Here is a 19,991-nt window from a genome sequence, read left to right as displayed (position 1 = left end):
GATAGTCTTACAGCCTTCTAATTCTAGGGACCCGCCTCTGATATAGGATAATTTGAATGTTGTTTTCTAATCCTGGGGTTTTGACATGGGTAGAAGTTATGATTTACTTAAAATTAGACCCAGTGAGTGTGTGTGTGCATGTGTATGTATGTGACAGAGACAGAGACAGCCAGAGAGAAGGGAGAGATGGAAGGAAGAGAGACAGAGACAAAGAAAGACAGAGATTGAGAAAGATAGAAAGAGACAGAGACAGAGAGAAGGAAGGGAGAGAGACAGCGACAGAAAGAGAAGGGAGAGACAGAGAGAAGGAAGAGACAAGGAAGGAGAGAGACAGAGACAGAGAGAGACAGACTGAAAGACAGAAAGAGCCAGAGCCAGACAGAAGGGAGAAACGGAAAGAAGAGAGAGACAGAGACAGAGAGTCAGAGACAGAGAGAAAGGAGAAGCATTTTCATTGGAAATCCTCTCTGAGACATTTGCCTCTAACTACAAACCAACTTTTCTTGGATCAATAGTGTCAAATCCATATAGAAAGGTGGACCATTCAAATATATAAAAGAATCCTTGTGGCTAGCATATTGACTTAGAAAACTATATATTAATATGATCCATGTTTTATTAAATTTTTAATTATTTTGTTAAAAACTTTCAAATTACATTTTAATCTGATTCCCCTAATACTCATCAGTATTGTGGGGCTCATACAGCCTTCAAGCCACTTAGGATGTTTAACATTTCTGGCTTAGAGAATTGAAAGTTCAACAGGCTTGTGTAGAATCTCATAGCCAGTATGTGTTAGAGGTAGACCTTTAATGTAGGGTTTTTTTTTTTTTAATTATAGCTTTTTATTTACAAGATATACGCATGGGTAATTTTTCAGCATTGACAATTGCAAGATCTTTTGTTCCAACTTTTCCCCTCCTTCCCTCCACCCCTTTTCCCAGATAGCAGGTTGACCAATACAATGTAGATTTTTTTCAGGTCCTAGGCTAGCTTTTTACTCACTCTTCCATACTACTTAAATGACTCTTTGTGTGTCTATGTGAGTGTCTGTGCTTGTATACATGTATCTTCTAATATTTATATACATGAATATACACATACATATGTGTGTGTATATATCTCCAATATATAGTTTAGACAAAGTTTTTAACTGTGGGTCACAACCCATATGGGGTTGTATAACTGAATGTGGGGGTCATAAAAAATTTGGCAGAATAAAAGTATCAAATATTCTGCCAAGATTTAAATCTTAATTTAAAAATAAATAAACACATCTATCTCATTAGTATTCAACTTTCTTCTTTAATAAATGGTAAAATTTTATGTATCCCAAAATTGTTTAAAAATATATTTCTTTATAATTTATTATCAATAAAGGTTTGAATTGTATACCTATTTTATACACCTATATGCCTACAGTCTTATAAAAATTTCTAGGGCAAAATGGGGTCAAAATGGAAGAAGTTTAATGATATAGGTAGATATACATAGGCAGAGAAATATAAATCTGCATCTGTACTTGTGATATAGGTGGATATATTTTGTATTTTTACTGAAAACATTTTAATGAATAAAAATCAGTTTTTCTCTTTTACCCCCTCATTCATTGAAATAGAAAAGGCAACTCGTGTGTGTGTGTGTGTGTGTGTGTGTGTACAAAAAATAAAGGGAAAAAAATTCCAATTTCTTCAATGTTCTGAAGCTGTTTCTGAGTCTATCACCTCTCCATCAGAAGATAGGTAGCATGCTTTATCATCTATCCTTCAAAATCATAGGTGGTAATTGTATTATTCAGAGTTCTTAAGGTTTTCAAAATTGTTAGTTTTTACACAGATGTTTGTTGTTGCAATTATATAAATTGTCTGCCTTGTGTTGTTCCATTTCATTCTGTATCAATTCATGAAGTCTTTTCATTTTTTGACCAAAAGTTTCATCCCCCCAAACTCTCTTTCCTCAGGATTGCACAGTGTCACACAACCAACATTAGTAAGAGACAGGACTTGAACTCAAGTATTCCTGACACTCAGGTCTGGTATCTATCCACCATGCTTAAATCCTAATATTTATAGAGAAATCTCATATACCAAAGTCTGTACTCAATTGTTTTTAACCAAAGAAAAAATTTTGTTCAAGCAGGAAAGAAGTATACATTTTTCTCTACCTACAGACCAACTCTTCTTGGATCAATAGTGTCAAATCCATATAGAAAGGTGGACCATTCAAATATATAAAAGAATCCTTGTGCCTAGCATATTGACTTAGAAAAAGAAATGCCTCTGAATTAAAAATCTCTGTGTATGTATTATACAGGATGCCCCATGTGTATTTGTATTCCCAATAGCCCCCAAAGAGAGATGTTATTGACATGTGAAAGAGAAATAAACTATGTAAAATATTGCTTGATTAAAGATCAAAATTGTTTCTCTCAATTAATTGAGCAATAAAATATGCTGAATGACTTTAACCACCTGAGAAGTACTATAATCACCCTGAATTTCACTGCCTCAGGGTAATCTAATGTTGATTCTCTTGAATAACAGAGAGCAAAGTACTCATGTTATAATCTAAACACATGTGTACATGCACATGTACGTATATATGTGCATGATCGTTTTGGACAGTGCTGTTGTGAGTAGACTGTACTTCTAGAAAATTCTCTTTTGTTCGAGTTAATAGAGAAATGATATCATAAAGAAAGTCCTCAAATAATTTTGAGAAATACATTTTAATCATCAATTTTAAATTTTCTCTCCCTTCCTATTCTTCTCCAATTAAAAAAAAAATCTGTTTCATTAGTACCTTTTTCTGTCATTCCGATATTCTTTCTTCTCCCTCTCCCAAAGATACATCCTATAGAGGAAATAATATTTTTCAAAGAACAAGAGAAAAAAATGAGAGGGGGGGGGAGGGAGGGAGGAAGGGTGAGAAGGAGAAAAAAAATCATCATGATTGACCAATACATTGAAAAGTCTGAAAATAGCTGAATTATACAACATTCATAAAAGTCATGATTCTACAAAGGAGTCACATTGCTATGCTTGTTCTTTTCAGGTTTACAAAAGTATTTTTGAGTGGTAGTTTTTTAGCTCTACTCTTTTGGTTTCATTTCACTTTTCATAAGTTCATGTAGCTCTTTCCATGATTCTCTGTATTCATCACATTCATCCTTCTTACAGCATGATAATATCCCATATATTCACAGACCATAATTTGTTAGTCCAATTGATGAGTTTTGGTTTTTTTGATGAGTTTTTTTTTATGCTATCATCCAATTGATGATGTTTCCAATTCTTCCAGAAAAAGAACTTCAATATCATATTATCCAATTTATATCTAAAAACAAAACTCCCAAATGCCTATTTATTGCATTCATGATAAATATTCTATATGATTTTAACTGAAAATATTGAATGTATAGAACTCACCATCCCCTGAGATTAATCACCCTACCCTATTTTTTGTGTGTGTGTATGTTCAGCCATTTTTTTTAGTACTGTTGGACTTTTCATGGCTCTATTTTGAAGAAGTTTTAGGGCACAGGAGAAGGGTTTTACCTCCCTAGCACTGAATGCTATCCCCCCTTCACACAGTATATGAACAAATCAGCTTTCATGACTGCAATGTCATGATGTTGATAACGGTGCTTGATGTTGATTATGTCCCATTCATATCCTGTTCTTGTAACATTAAATTTTTGAATCTGTCCACGAGATTTTGCATTCATCTCTATTCAGTTTCATCTTATTTTATTTGGTATAGCACGTACAGCATTACCAGTTTTTCACCCTTATCATCAAGTGTGTATTCAAATAATATAAACTTGTAGTGGCTTATACTACTGTTATACAACAAACCTAAAGCACTTTCAGGCTAAAATAGAAAATGGCTTTTCATATCAATCCTCACAAGTGATTAAGTCAGTTCTTCATTAGCTATTTAATCTAGCATAAGTCTTGATTATGTACTATCAGGACCAAACGAAGGCAGAAACATCTAGGGGAAAAAAAATTGTTGTACATTCCAGAGGAAGACTAACTACAGGCTGAATAGGTAAATGAACCAAAATCTGGATCAATAAAAGTCCCATTTCTTTCTTCTATTTTACCTCTAATCTGTGGTACTTCTCTATTATATATACTCAATACCCACGCAACCCAATGAAACATATAGTTCCTATAATATTTTGAATTCTGTATTAGCCTATAGTTTCATGCTGCAATAATGCGACATTGGCAAGCATTTGCTATGACTCCAAGTCTTGCCAGATGATTATTTAGCTGTTATGATAGTCTTATGTTTGTCTCATATGTTTCTAGTAAAGTTTGTATACTTGTATGGAGACAAGTTACTCAGGGAGAAATTTGCGTTAGACCATTGAGATGATCCTTGATGTGCTATGTGTTGAAATACTGAAATAAGGCTCCCCACCTCAAGAAGACCTGAGCTTAAAATATTCTTTAAATTCTACCCTTAAATGCTCATTTCTTTGGTTTTTATGTCACTGTCCCCTGTCTAAATGCCACTATTCCTGGAAAGAAAAAAAAATTAGTGGAGGAGTAAAGTTTCAGACCTGTGATTTTATCAGTGAAAAACACCTAGGGTAGAAATTCGCTCCTAAGATCTCATCTCCTATGAGACAAGCTGGTTTTCTCATGAGAAAATTGCTCATGAATTTTCATTCAAAATAAGTCTTAGAGAAGGGTTCTTAATCCAGGGTGTATAAATTTCAGGGGATCCATGAACTTGGACGGAAAAAGTGCATTTTTAGTTTTACTAATCTCTGACTAAAATTTTGTGTTTCCTTCAATTATACATATTTTAAAAAGCATTGTTCTAAGAAAAGTCTCATAGGCTTTATAAAAGCCTTTACAGAACCTTTATAAAGGCTTCCAAAAGAGTTCTATGACAGAAAAACAAGGTTAAAAAACCTCCGTCTTAGAGGACTACCTGAGGCAATAAAAAGTTGGATTGTTTGTGCATGATGACACATGGTATGTCTTAGAGAAAGGGATTGAACTTGAGTCTTTCTGATTACCAGGTATACCATCATACCCCTTTGGGAGGGATGACAAAGAATTCTTGGTCAGGAAGATAATAAGATCAGAGCTCAGGGGTTGGTAAATGAACACTTTAGAAATACTTAAGGTTTTCCAGTTTTGTTTTTTTTTTTGCTTTAGCATCTATAGTCATACAAAAGAACATTCCTATTCTAGTGCTACTCAGTTATCTTCTTATTTTTTAAGTTTTATTGATTTTTAAAATATTTGTGTCATTTCCCAGTGATAATCTTTCCCCTACTTCCCTGTAATGGAGAAGCATAATTAGGCAAAGTAAAACAACACTTTGATGTTGTCTGACGATAAATGCTTCATTCTACATTGATAATCCTCCATTTCTCTTCTATGTGGGGGAAGGTGTGCTTCATTGTCAGTTTTCTGAAATCAAGACTAACGATGGCATTGATAAGAGTTCTGATATCTTCCAATGTTTCCCTTTACTTAATTATAAACTGATATCCTAGTTCTCCTTATTTTGGGTTGTGTCAGCTCATAGTACACTTCTGAAGTTTCTCTGAAGTTTTTCAAGTTCATCATTTCTTAGAGCACTGCAATATTTTAATGCATACATATACTACATTTTGTTCAGTCATTCTACAATTAATGGACACATGCTTTGCTCCCTGATCTTTATTCATACACACACACACATACACACAAATGTCCTATGTGTTTACAAAGCATGTATAAAGAAACTTTTCCTCACTTGATCTCCTTAGAATTAAAGCCTGAAGTGGTTTCCCAGCCATTTATATTCCAACAAATGTATTCAGGCTGATATACAATCTTCCAAATTTCCACTGCAAAAGAGGAAACTTGGATCAGCATATATTCTGAACAGTTTAGACATGAATTTGACATCTCTGACAACCAAACAGAAGGCTCTAAATATGTCCAGAGCTTTACAGTGATATTTTATTATTTTATCATTAATTTTGTAGGTCAGAAATTTTACTTTCTGTCTTCCAATAACATGTTATTGTGAAAAGACCATCCAGCAGATGGTGACCCAGCAACAAGCAAATTTGTTAAGCTTCATTTTGTTTTTCTGAGATAATAACATGGTTGTAGGGCTTTTAATTACTACATGAATTCAGTCATAAAAGTAATAATACCAAAGGACAGAAAATGGCTGATGGAAACCACTCCCTTTCTTTTTATTTATTAATGGCAGAGACAGTCTGGTTTTCTCATGAGAAAGTTGCTCATGAATTTTCATTCAAAATAATAAATTAGTGTCCATACTTTAATATGTTTAGAGTGGAAAGGGATTCTCCTTGCAACTTCGCATATCATATTCCATATCTGTGAAGTGAAATTTGACTCTTTAATGATGTTATAGGGCTAGATGCCGCTGCTCCTTTTATTCTTAGAAGGCCAAAGAGAAAAGAAAAGGATAATGCAAGAATTGTATTTTCTTCCTAGTTTCTTTCTTTCTTTCTTTCTTTCTTTCTTTCTTTCTTTTTTAAGCAGCATTTAACTAACCTTCTTTTAGTTTTCCTTTTGGAAGAATGGAAACATAAGTCTTTGAACAAATAAATGTGGATAATAAGCACTTAATGAATATTTTTGGAAAGAATAAATATGTTGGAGAAACTATGAAAATTTTGGATCATTAAAAAAATACCTGCATATAAGAACTGATATCTCAGGAACTGTTCTTGTTTTTCTGGATGTGGGGATGTGAATAAATGATATGCTAAGCATACTAAAGGTGGATTCTACATGCAAAAATAATCTTCAACCATGGAGCAGAAAATGCTGTTTTTTTTTTTTTTTTTTAAATCCAAGTGCTCTTCTTCTTTGATCAGTAATTGCCCTATTTTGCTGATTTGTTCATTTGGTTGTCAGTTTCAATCAAAATTCCTTAGTAGACAAACTGAAACTTCATATATTCAAAGATGTCTCTCATTGACTTTACATAACTAAAACTTTATCATTTGAACAAAGTTCAAGTTGTAATGTTGAGTTAATGATGCTCATTTTAAATACCAAAAACTACATGAACCTATGGAGTCAAAAAACATAACTCCTTTTGGAATTTAGATTATGGCTTGTGGCTTAAATTTTGTATGAAAACCAGATCACATCTTAGCATCCAGACTAGCAATAAATTATACCAGTCAAGTCTATGAATATCTAGTGAATAACCAAATTAGAGAATATATACATATACCTATGTATGCATACAGTGTGTGCATGCATATATATATATATATATGTATACACTGATTCATGTATATTCACATATACATGGATATGTTGTTAAGTCTATAAAAATCAGATATACAAAGTAATCAATACCTGAAATAAGGCATTTATTCAGGGCCAAAAAATTGTGATCTGGAACAGCTTCAATTAAAGATGTATTTTTCTTTACATGTGAGTTTTAATTTATTTTCAGACTTTACAATGCATATATAAATATGTGCATTTGTAAATATGTATATATAAAATGCATATATATGTGTATATATACACTATATACATCTATATATGGGTATATACATTCATATATGCATGCATATGTATGTATGTGTGTTTATATACACACAAATATACATTATGGAAAAGGATCATAGAATGGTGGACATGATATTAGGAAAACATTCCCATTCTCCCAATTCTGTTTGCCATGTCTTTGCTCCATTGAGTCATGTATGCTTATTGCCTCCAATTCTTTTCTTTTGATAATTCTCTACTCACTTCTGATCCCCTGTACTCTTTCTTTCAACATTCTCTTAACTGCAACTTCCCTGTCCAAGGTGTTGAGTAATCACCTGATACTCTAATAGCCTTTTCTTAATCCTCATCCTTCCTGAGCTCTACAGAATATGATACTTTGTAGCAGCTCCTTTTCTTACACTCTTTCTCTTCCCTTGCTTTTTGGGCCACTGCTCTCTCCTCCTTCTGTTCCTATTTCTCTGATCACTCCTTCTCTTTTGCTGAGTCGCCATCTACTGTGTACCACTTTTATCTGACACATTTCAGGGTTCTTTCCTGGACTTTTCTTATTCATATATTTGCCTAGTGATATCATGAGCCACTGTGAGTTCAATTATATTGTCTATACAAATTATTCCAAAATCCATATATCTAACTTTCCTATCTTTCTGTATCAATAATTGCCTACTGGGTATCTCCAAATATCCAAAATAAAACTCATCTTCTCCCATTAAACACATTCCCTTTCCTAATTTTCCTTCCTATATATATATATATATATATATATATATTTATATATGCATCATTCTTCCAGTAATCCAGAATGGCAACCTTGGAGTGATAACTTAAGTCTTATTATCCCTCATTCCTTCCCCCATATCAAAATCACTGGCCAAGTTTTATCCATTTTATTTCCCCAACATTTTTTGCTAACTCTTCCTTCACATCATCACCATTCTACTTCAGGCTTTAATTAGCTCTTAGCCAGACTCTTACAATAACCTTCTAAATGATCTCCATGATTCCAGGCTCCCTACTTCATTTCATCTTCCTGTCAAACTGCTATACCTAAGGTACAGGTCTGTTCATGGAACTCTCTTGTTTAAGAAGCTTCAATGACTCCTTCTTGCCTCTACCATAAACTGTATGACTTCTTTCTTCATTTTTTGAGAACTGGCATCTTTTTTTTTAATAATAACTTTTTCTTTTCTTTTCTTTCTTTCTTTCTTTTTTTTTTACTGAGGCAACTGGGGTTAAGTGACTTGCCCAGGATCACACAGCCAGGAAGTGTTAAGTATCTAAGCCCAGATTTGAACTCAGGTCCTCCTGATTTCAGGGCTGGTGCTCTATCCACTACACCAACTAGCTACTCCATAGCTTTTTATTTTCAAAATACATGCAAAGATAGTTTTCAAAATTTATCCTTGAAAACCTTGTGTTCCAGATTTTCTCCCTCTCTTCCTCCCACTTCCTTCTCCTAGATAGCAAGTAATCTAATATAGGTTAAACATGTACAAGTTTTCTAAACATATTTCCATATTGCTAGACATGAAAAATCACATCGAAAAAGGAAATAAATTAAAAAAACAAGCATACAACAACAAAAAAGGTGAAATAGTGTGTTGTGATCCACACTCAGTCCCCATAATCCTCTTTCTGGATGCAGATGGCTCTCTCCATCACAAATCTATCAAAATTGGCCTGCAACATCTCATTGTTGAAAAGAGTCAAGTCTATTAGAGTTGATCATCACATAATATTGTTTTTGCTGTGTACAATAATTTCTTGGTTCCATTCACTTCACTTAGAATCAGTTCATATAAGTCTCTCCAGGTCTTTCTGAAATCATCCTGCTGCTTATTTCTCATAAAAAATATACCATTACATTCATATACCATAACTTCTTCAGCCATTCCCCAACTGATGGGCAACCACTCACTTTCTTGTTCCTTGGCATATTTGAGTGAACTCTGATATTGACTCTACACAGATGAGGTAGTTATTTAGATAATTCAGAATTAGTTTCATCCCTTTATTCTTCTTGGTGTTCCACTTCTAACTCTTAGAACTTCTTTCTCTGCCATGTTCCTCTAATGTTGCCTGATTACCATCCTACCACCCTCCCCACTTTTCATCTTTCTTTTTTTATGTTATTTTTCTACATTATATTTCAAGCACCTCAAGGGCAGAAACTGACTTTCATTTGCCAGTATTTGCATTTTCAACATTATCCGGTACCATAGTAAACAATGAATAAATGCTTTTTGACTTGCTGATCAAATCTTTTTTGTGGAAGAAACTGGATTTTATTTTTGGTAGGAGGGTGAAACTTTTTCATGGCAGTTTATGATATAGTGGATAAAGTGCTAAAGCTGAAAGAAGGAAGACCTGAGTTCAATCTGGTCTTAGACACTTACTAGCTCTATGTCCCTAAGCCTAACATCTATTTGCCTCAGTTTCCTCAACTATAAAATGGGGATTATAGCATCTCCCTCTCCCTTCTCTTTCTTTTTCTTCCCCCCCCTTACACTCTCCTTTCTTCTTTTTGATATATATGTCTGTGGTCACTTTCATGTCTAAATCTATGATTTACTAACTATAAGCAAATTCCTTTTCTCTCTCTTAGTTTAGGGATAAGCTTCCTTACTAACAGGAAGAATGATGGGACTTGACTAAAAGAGTAAAGAATAAGTATAATAAAAGTATTCAAAATCAGTTTAAAATAGTTTGGATATAAGGGATTATATTTATAATTAGTTTATTTGAAGTTTGTCTTCATCAGAAGTTCCATTTCACATATCCTATTTAACTGTGTATAGATTTCTTCCCACATCTAAAATATAAGAATCAAAGTGCATGACATGACCTGAAAATGGTGAACCAAAGAATATAGTCTCATTTCAATCCAGAGGACTATTTTGAAGCTGCAGAAAGTAGTCCTAAGTTCAGACATTTCACATAGGAATCATTGCCTATTCAAGTTGCATTGTCAGGTATGTAAGAGGTACGTTGACTTCTGATGTTGTAGTGAGAAGACTGTTTCAATGCATCTCATGCCTAACTGATGCTCCTGCTCCCAGATCCTTCAAGAACCACCTTCTAATCATCTGTTGTTGATGCTTTTGCACACTTTTGGATGATGGTCAAGGGAGAAGATTTGGAATCTTCATATGACATGAGTTAGAGGATCATTTTGTTGTCAAAAGAGGAAAATTTTGTTCTAAAAGTTACTAAAATTTGCTAGCTCCTTTATGATGTAATTGGAGGGCCTGATTATGGCAGAAGAGGCCTTTTCTCTTTATGTTTAAACATATTGAAAAATAGCTTTCCTAAGCAGAACTCACCAAACACATCTACAAGATACAACTTTGAAAAGCTAAAAGGAGCAAATTAAAGCATGATACATTGGAGAGGTGGGATACTTTTGTCTTTTAATTTTTCTGCTATCACTAACATCACCATATTGCTCTCCATATTGCTTATAGAAACTGTGTAAAATAACATCATCAGGAAACTTTTCCATGCCCCAATTTAAAGAGAAATATCTAATTTGTAATCTTTAATCAAGACAAATTGAGTGTTTCTTCTAGTCTGTCTCTATATCTTCTCAGTCTCAACATCTATCTCTGTTGCTATATCTTTCTTTCCACCTCTGCTTGCTATCTGCCTCTTTTTTTCCTTTTTGACATCATACTTTCATAGAAAACATTATGCCTTTTAACCATTTATACAATCTATAATTTCCACAGCTGAATATTCCAGTCTTGAAACTTGCAAGGACAAAGGGCAATTCTAAGCAAGTACAAACTCCTTTCATTGTGAGCAAGTAAAATATCATGAATCTATCCAGACTTAATAATGGACCCAAGATCACCACTACTTGTCCACATTATTTCAGTTGGCTTGTTTCTAGCCTTTGGGAATGAGATACTATTATTGATTCCTCCCTTTTGCAAACAAAGGTTCTTGGTTAAATCACTTCTACTAATGGTATTCCCCTATTCCCAAGTAAGGCCTATAATATCATGAAATTTAATATACAATTGATATTTTTATTGCCCCATTTTGATCCTGCTTCTCCCATCAGCAGACACGCCTTATAATATTTTTGTCAGATCTAGTAAGGTGATGTTTTTTAAATGGTGGAAGTCAATTCTCTAGGCAAGCAATCATTTAATGGGTATGGGGAGATGGGGAGAATACAGTAATAAGATAGTCACTTGATAGATCTACATTAATAGCTATGGTTTCTGCTTCATTGTTATTGATGATTTTTTTTTCAGTTACAGTTTGACAAGACTCAAGGATTCCTTTTAAGAGATGATTTTTTTTTTTTTGACGAATTTGCAGTTTTTCAGTCTCTGCTTTCTTTCTTGGATCAGGGTGTTTTAGAAGAATGTCTGCTTTACTTATTCACCAGGCTTTCAATAGAGAATCACATTAATCCTTTTAAGCTCCTTATTCTAATGATTTATTTTGTTGAAAACTGTAGTGATCCTCCTTTGAATTTTAATGATTGCTGGCTATTCAAGGATTCATTGTTTTGACTTCCTGTCCTTACCTTTGTTTCTTACATGTCTATAGGGAACACCTGTCTAATACAGTATCTGGCCTTAGTTCTCACTGGCTTACCATATTCACTCAAGCCTATCTTAAAGTGTTAAGCTGAAATGCTAGTTACTCATCCATGAAAATAAATGTAGGATATATATTTGCAGAGATAGGCAGATAGACAGCAGAAGGACAGATAAATGAATTGAGTCATTTTTTTTCCAGTGGAAATAATAATTTGGATATGATAGTATATTGTGATTATTGTAGAGAAGTTAGTTAAATATAATGTCCATAGTCCTGAGTTGGTAAGGGTTCCATATCTATGACAAATCTAATAGGAACTGAAAGTTTGGGGTGTTGTTCTTGCTATGGGCATGAGAATTTCCATTAGCCACTCAATTTTCATTTTTTACTATGACAAGTATAGATAATGCTGGGGGCATTTTCCAATTTGCTTTCCAGTGTTACTCGGTTGGTACTTTTCTTCAAGTGCTCTGAGATCCCTATAATAGCTTTGAAAAAAAAAATCTCAGGCAGGAATGAATGTTTTGAATAATGAGCTATTTTCAAAATATAGTTCCTTTGTCATCGGCTTCAGTTTCTGTTTTGTCCACTCTGTGTTACCACACACAGAATGCTGTCCCCCCTCCCCCTTTACAAATATCACCTAGGAACATCATGAGTTTCAAGAATACATTATTCCAATACAAGATTTTAACAACTACACTGTATTTATGCATAATACATTTTCTTCCTTATCTACAGACTTTTGGACTTTGATTCAGAATATCAGGAGCTCTGGGATTGGCTGATTGACATGGAATCTATAGTGATGGACAGCCATGACCTGATGATGTCAGAGGAGCAGCAGCAGCATCTTTACAAGGTTAGAGCTACCATTTCTGCCTTTACCTTGCTATAGAAGATCTGATTAGCCTGACAAGTCTTTCTCTCTTAGGATATCGCTACGTTCATTGTATGTATCATAGTGTCTATTAGAATTCCCTTCCCTGTCCCCAACCTCATTTCCATCCCCTGTGTGCTGACAGGCTGTACCGACATCATAATTGCGAGAAAGTTCCCTTTATCACATTCTATTTGGTGTAATTCTATAGAAGGACGAAGATTTATCTTCAAGATGAATAGCAATAAATGAAACTGCGTTAATAAATAGGCTGAAACAAAATGAAGAATAAATGGGATGGTAACATTTAACCAAACATGTTTTGATTGGAGCACTCCAATGAATATTATCTACCTCTTAGATCTTTTCAGAAAAGAAAGAAATTTGCCTGGAGTTCGTTTTGGTGCTCCCAGCATGCAGGAGCCTTCCAATTTAATTTGTATTAGTCATACATGAAGCAGATGATATCATCTTAAGTCAGTACTCATGATTTAAGGAAACTGATTTTGAGCTCACATGTTTATTGCAGGGCATCAATCTAATAAACATAAATGTGGATATATATATATATATATATATATATATATATATATATATATACTTTTCTCTGTTTTTTACTTTATACTTAGCCTAGTACATTTTATCAATTCTTCTACTTAACAAGGAGTTTTAGAAGTTTTCACAAAACAGTCATGTGATTTTGACTGAAGAACATGTTGTAGACTTCCCAGCAACTGAAAAGCTGCAGGGGGAGGGAAGAGGGACTTTCCATAGAAATATCAGGCTGCAGTAAATCTTCCTCATTTAGGCAATTTTTATTGGAGTAATTCTGACAGTTGTCATCCTTGAATTGCTTTGAGCATATGGCATATTTCAAAGAGCAGATTGTGAATCATAAAAAATAAAATTAATAACTAACCACAGAATCAGCAACAGTATAATGACAAGAAACAACTACCCTCTAGACTTAAAAAAAATTCTTAGAGAATAACTCGTGTATTCAAGGTCAAATAAAAGTTGTTTTCTTTCTTGTTCTGCAATGCTGTTTTAAGTTACTTTTTCTTAAATATAATACCCGAACTTCTCTCCCAACACATACTCCAAAACTAGAAGTATTTATAATTTTCATAGGTTTAGTTGACTTTAATTAGAGTCTCTTGGGAATCATTTTCTTAAGAGAATGTAGAAAGAGCCTCTGAGGCTCAATGAACGGAGAAACATGCCCCCAGAGAATTTTGTCTCTAATAAATGGATTTTACTATTAATCTTGTCTTTTTTGTATATTTGTCAACATCAAGAGCAAAGCTATCAAATCTGTCTTCTAATATGATGCCATGAGATTGACAGTATCATCTTAAAATAATGAAGGCCAGATCACTTAGTTATACTCTAGGTCAAATTCAAGAATTGAATGTGGAAAAAAAAAGTCAGTTTTAATTTCTAATAAGATTATATATTTTTTCTAACTTCTACAACTTTTATAAGTTATAAGGATATAAACATTAAAAATAACCCCAATTAAGGGAAAAAATTAAAAATTACAAGAGGTCATTCAGCCATATGGTCTCAGTCAGAACTTGACAGGCCATTGTACCCTGGATGCCACTTACATTACTCATCTTCTTCTATTTCCTATCATGCACACAATCTACCACATTCTCAGCAAAGTTGTGCTTTTTTTGTTAAAAAAAAAAAATGGAATCCAGATAATCAAATGCTTACACCTTGTAAAAAAAAATCTGTTCCTTTTTTTTTTTCCAATGACTTCTCTTAAGAGAAATTTGCCTGAGATTGCACTGTCTACTTTCCCAATTCTTTTTCTTGATGTCCTTAACACTGAAAGAGTATATTGTGAAATGCAGACTTTTATATTTCAAAGCCTTTTTCCAAATTTCTTTGTCTAGAGGTATTATACATTGCAATGTATAAAGATAAATTAATTCAGAATTAGAGAATTTAGGTTTCAATCTCAATTGTCATTTATTTATTACCTATGTGACCTTGTACAAATCATTTAGCTTCTTGGAACCTTAGTTCCTTTATTTGTAAAATGATAGGATTAAGTTGGATGATCAAAGTTGACTCTTATATAGAGTGTTAAGTTTTGTAAAGGACTTTACATATATTATGTCATATGATCCTTGTAGAAACCTTGTGAGATAAGTATTATGGATAATATTACCTACATCAAAATATTTTTATTATGAACATCAACATCAACAAATGTGGATATTTTCATATACAAAAAAGAGCAGAAATAAGCAATTGCATTTGAAGTCTCAAATCTTGATATAGTCCTTGGGTTTTTGAAAATTTAATTTAACACAAATTAAATTTAGTACAAACACCTTCTGATTGTTCCATTCAGAGCTGCCTCTGTTCTCCTGAATATTTTAAAAACATTAACATTCCTTTTTTTCTCTCTTTTCCACCTTCCTTTTCTTCTTTTTTCTCTCCCTCCCTCTCTTTTCTTTCTTTAAAGAAAATAAATTCATACATTTACTGGGGCTGAAAATTTATGTCTTGTTCTGTACGTCTAGTCTATCACCTGTTTGTTAAGAGCTGTGAAGCAAGTTTCATCATCAATTTTCTTGAGTCATAATTAGTCAGAGTTGATCAGAGTTCTTAAGTCTTTCATATGGAATGAGGCTGTTTTCCTTTTCCTTGAAAGGAGGCCAGAATAGTTGTTCCTAGTGTTTTCTTCTCCCATTCTTATCTAAGGGAGAGTTTGGTTCCTTCTGGGGAGAGAAGCTGGAGGTAGAGACCAAAGCTCTCCTCAGACAAAGGGAATGCCAGGATAGAATCATATCAAGCCGTTCCATTGTTAGTCTTGAGAATATGATTTTAAGGTTCCACCTAAATTTCAAAACATATTCTTATGGGTAAAGGAAAACTATGTTTTATATCCAGTACTCTAATTCCTTCTCAACAAATGCCAGCTTCACATTGAACATATATAGCAATTTGCAAAGAAATCCAATTATTCATTTGATAGCAAAACAAAAATCAGAGGAAATGTACATAAGAGCACAAATACCAAACAATACAGAGTGAAGAAAACCTCTCACTAGAAGCAAGGTAACTCAACTCAACCAAGATCCCCCAAATTTCACCCAAAGAGAAAATTCCCCCACACTACTAGTGTAGCAAGCAGGGGATCACAACATGATAGAGATTATTAGTTCCTTTTATCCTAGCTTTTTCCCAAATTCTTTCTCCCCTCATGGTCTTGAAGAGAAGTTGGTATTTTATGCATCTTCTCTCACAAAACTGAAGGTTTCTAGAGTAACCTCTAAAGAGACTGGAGAATAGAGACTGAAGAAACTTCTCTCTTTGTCAGTTTTACTCTGCCTCTGACACAGATAGTGGGTATTCATTGAGCTTTGGGGCTTGAGTGTATTATTGTACTAATATGCATTTTGCCCAGTTTTGGTCATTTCACTCTTTATTAGTTTATACAAATGTTCCCAATTTCTTTGAATATTTTTTCTCATAGAATAATAATATTCCATCGTTTTATAAACCATAATTTATTTGGCTATTGCCCAATAGATCAGTTTTTCCAGTTCTTTGTTATATTAACTGCTAAAATACATATTTTTAACAGAGGGGTCTTTTCCATCTCTCTTTGAACTCCTTTATCCTTAATAATGTTATCATCAAGAAAAAGAGTTAAAAGTTTAGCAACTTTGGAGGGTATATTTCTAAATTGCTTCCTAAAATGGTTGAACCAATTTGCAGTTTCACCAGCAATATACTAGTGTCCTGTCCTTTTATATCCTTTCATTTTTTATTCTGCTAATCTTAAGGGTGGAAGATGGATTCTAAGAGTTGTATCAGGTTTTATTTTTAATTATTAGCCTTTGGAAGTATTTTTCATATGACTGTTAATTGCCTGAATTTATTCTTTTTGAAAACTGCTAGATCATATCCATTACCCCTCTTTTAGTAGGGAGAAAATTGAGGCTGAAGGAGATTAAAGGACTTGCCCATGTGTATACATTGAAAGTGTTAGAAGCAAAATTTGAGATTTAACCTGTCACAAGTTGAAATCTAAGTGTTCTCTTTTTGCTGTTTCTCTATAATAACTAAAGGCCTCTCTAACTCTAACCCCAATAATAAGGTTTAGGAAATTTTTATTTGCATATGTATATATATATATATATATATGTATATGTACATATGTATATTTTAACCATGTCTCACGGGAACAAGTAATTTTTTCCTCCTGAGAGGCAATATGGCAGAAGTGCATGAGACTTAGAGCCAGGTCAGACCTGGGTTAAATATTACCTCTGCCACTTATTAGCTATATAACCAGGACAACATCCTAAAACTTTCTGAGCCTCCATGTTCTCATCCATAAAATAGGCACAAGGATGTTTGTAGTATTTACTTATAAAGTTGCAGGCAAAATGCAGGCAGGCAAAAATATAGGGATTGGGAATTCAATGTAATGGTTCTTAGTCATCTCTCAGAGTTCTTTCGCTGGGCGTAGCTGGTTCAGTTCATTACTGCTCCATTGGAACTTATTTGATTCATTTTATTGCTGAAGATGGCCAGGTCCATCAGAATTGATCATCATATAGTATTGTTGTTGAAGTATATAATGATCTGGTCCTGCTCATTTCACTTAGCATCAGTTCATGTAAGTCTCTCCAGACCTTTCTGAAATCATCCTGTTGGTCATTTCTTACTGAACAATAATATTCCATAATATTCATATATCACAATTTATTCAGACATTCTCCAATTGATGGGCATCCACTCAGTTTCCAGTTTCTGGCCACTACAAACAGGGCTGCCACAAACATTCTTGCAATACAGGTCCCTTTCCCTTCTTTATGATCTCTTTGGGATATAAGCCCAGTAGTAACACTGCTGGATCAAAGGTATGCACAGTTTGATAACTTTTTGGGCATAGTTCCAAATTGCTCTCCAGAATGGCTGGATGTATAAACAATTTTACCAACAATGTATACTAGTGTCCCTGTTTTCCCACATCCCCTCCAACATTCCACATTATCTTTCCCTGTCATTCTAGCCAGTCTGAGAGGTGTGTAGTGGTATCTCAGAGAGGTTCTCTGATTAATAATGACTTGGAGCATCTTTTCATATGGCTAGAAATAGTTTCAATTTCTTTGTTTGAGAATTGTTTGTTCATATCCTTTGACCATTTATCAATTGGAGAATGGCTTGATTTCTTATAAATTAGAGTCAATTCTCTATATATTTTGGAAATGAGGCCTTTATCAGAACCTTTAACTGTAAAAATGTTTTCCCAGTTTATTGCTTTCCTTGTAATCTTGTCTGCATTAGTTTTGTTTGTACAAAAACTTTTCAATTTGATATAAACACATTTTTCTATTTTGTGATCAACAATGATCTCTAGTTCTTCTTTGGTCATAAATTTCTTCCTCTTCCACAGGTCTGAGAGGTAAACTATCCTATGTTCTTCCAATTTATTTATAACCTCATTCTTTATGCAATCCATTTTGACCTTATCTTGGTGTATGGTGTTAAGTGTGGGTCTATGCCTAGTTTCTGCCATACTAGTTTCCAATTTTCCCTGCAATTTTTGTCAAACAGCGAGATGAACCTGTCTTTCTAAGAGACATCTGTAGCTGAAGTTGAGCACAGCTAAGGGTGCTCCCCACCACCACCACAGCCATCTCAAGTTTTCCTGAATTTACACTCATTCCCTTAGGGTCCTTTGGCTCTAGAGAGCTTTAGAACTATCTGCTTAGCACTGCAGATCAGTAAAATTCTTTGGTATGAAGCTTATATGTTGGTGTTCTTTAAAACTGAGATCCCCAAATCTTCATGGTTGACTAATCTCAAGATTTATAGAAGAAAGTTACTAGAGTTTGGGGTGTGGGGGGGTAAGAAATCTAATTGCATATTTTTCTTAAATTGAATATTTTTCATCAACTTCTCATTCAGAAAGTTAACATCTATATTTTTAGCCTTATTTCATGCTTAGTCCCCTGTATTCTGTGTACCCATCTTTATTGTATTATTCATTGAATGTCATTTTCATCTTGCAATGATACCCTATAATAAGTTCATTCCCCCTCTTCAAGTATCTTGAAGCACTTTGTGCTTAAAGGTGGGAAAGACAGGGGGCAGCTAGACAGTGAAGAAGCTAGAGCACCAGTTCTGGAGTCAGGAGGACCTGAGTTCAGATCTGACCTTAACACTTCCTAGCTGTGTGATCCTGGAAAAGTAACTCAACCTTAATTAGCTTGCAAAAAAGGAAAAAGAAAGGTGGGAAAAGCAGGAATCTGGAAAGCAACAAACCTTGTCAAGTGCCATCTTCTTTGCTTTTGCTTGAGCCATTTAACTTCCCTCCCAGGGTTTGAACATTTTCTTTGCATTTATCCCATTCTATAATAAAAGGGAGCTCTCTCAGTATGTAACTTTGACACACATGAATTTATGATATAATTTTGCTTTAATGTCACATATAATATAAATGTATTTGTTACAACAGAGATAAGGGTGGGGACTAAACATGATTTTATTGAGACAGAAGACTTGCAGATGAGGAAACTTCTTCTACCAAACCAGATGGCATTTTCTCTGAAACTTAAAACAATCTAGAATTATCTGAAATAGAGGTGTCAAACATTTTCCCTTCAGACACAATACTTGTGAACTAGATTAAAATGTAATTGGGATATATTTTAAAGCATGTATAGAAATACAAAAAAGCCCACCCCATATGTGAGAGTATGTTTTAAAAGTATTAGTGATCCCCATTTCTACTTGAGTTTGTAGCAAACTATTCTACAGTGACTTACCTTAATGTATAAAGTTTGCATATATGTAGGAGGTAGGTCTAGAATTCATGTTTTCCTGTCTCTGAAACCAGTTTTCTATCCACTACACCATACTGCCTCTCAACTATCCATTGAATTTATAATGGATGCACATGTGTGTATATATTGATGCAACATGGTTTAGTGGCTATAGAAATGGCATTTGAGTCAAGAGAATGAGGGCTTAAGTATGTACTGGCTGTGTGA

At 34.0% G+C, this 19,991-nt stretch overlaps 1 protein-coding gene across 4 annotated transcripts in view; it reads left to right on the top strand.

The window, feature by feature from the left end:
* AKAP6 (A-kinase anchoring protein 6) overlaps positions 1-19,991 on the top strand; it is a 560,862-nt gene that overhangs the window by 402,564 nt on the left and 138,307 nt on the right. For all 4 annotated transcript variants that reach the window (XM_031952248.1, XM_031952249.1, XM_031952250.1 and 1 more), the window contains exon 9: positions 12,825-12,945. In XM_031952248.1, the coding sequence (XP_031808108.1) occupies positions 12,825-12,945 (121 nt within the window). The remainder of the gene's footprint in view (positions 1-12,824; positions 12,946-19,991) is intronic.

The sequence above is a fragment of the Sarcophilus harrisii genome, chromosome 2 (assembly GCF_902635505.1).
Source record: "Sarcophilus harrisii chromosome 2, mSarHar1.11, whole genome shotgun sequence".
NCBI classification, from domain to species: domain Eukaryota; kingdom Metazoa; phylum Chordata; class Mammalia; order Dasyuromorphia; family Dasyuridae; genus Sarcophilus; species Sarcophilus harrisii.
Note: the sequence above shows the minus strand (reverse complement) of the source record. Positions and strands in the feature narration are given on the sequence as shown.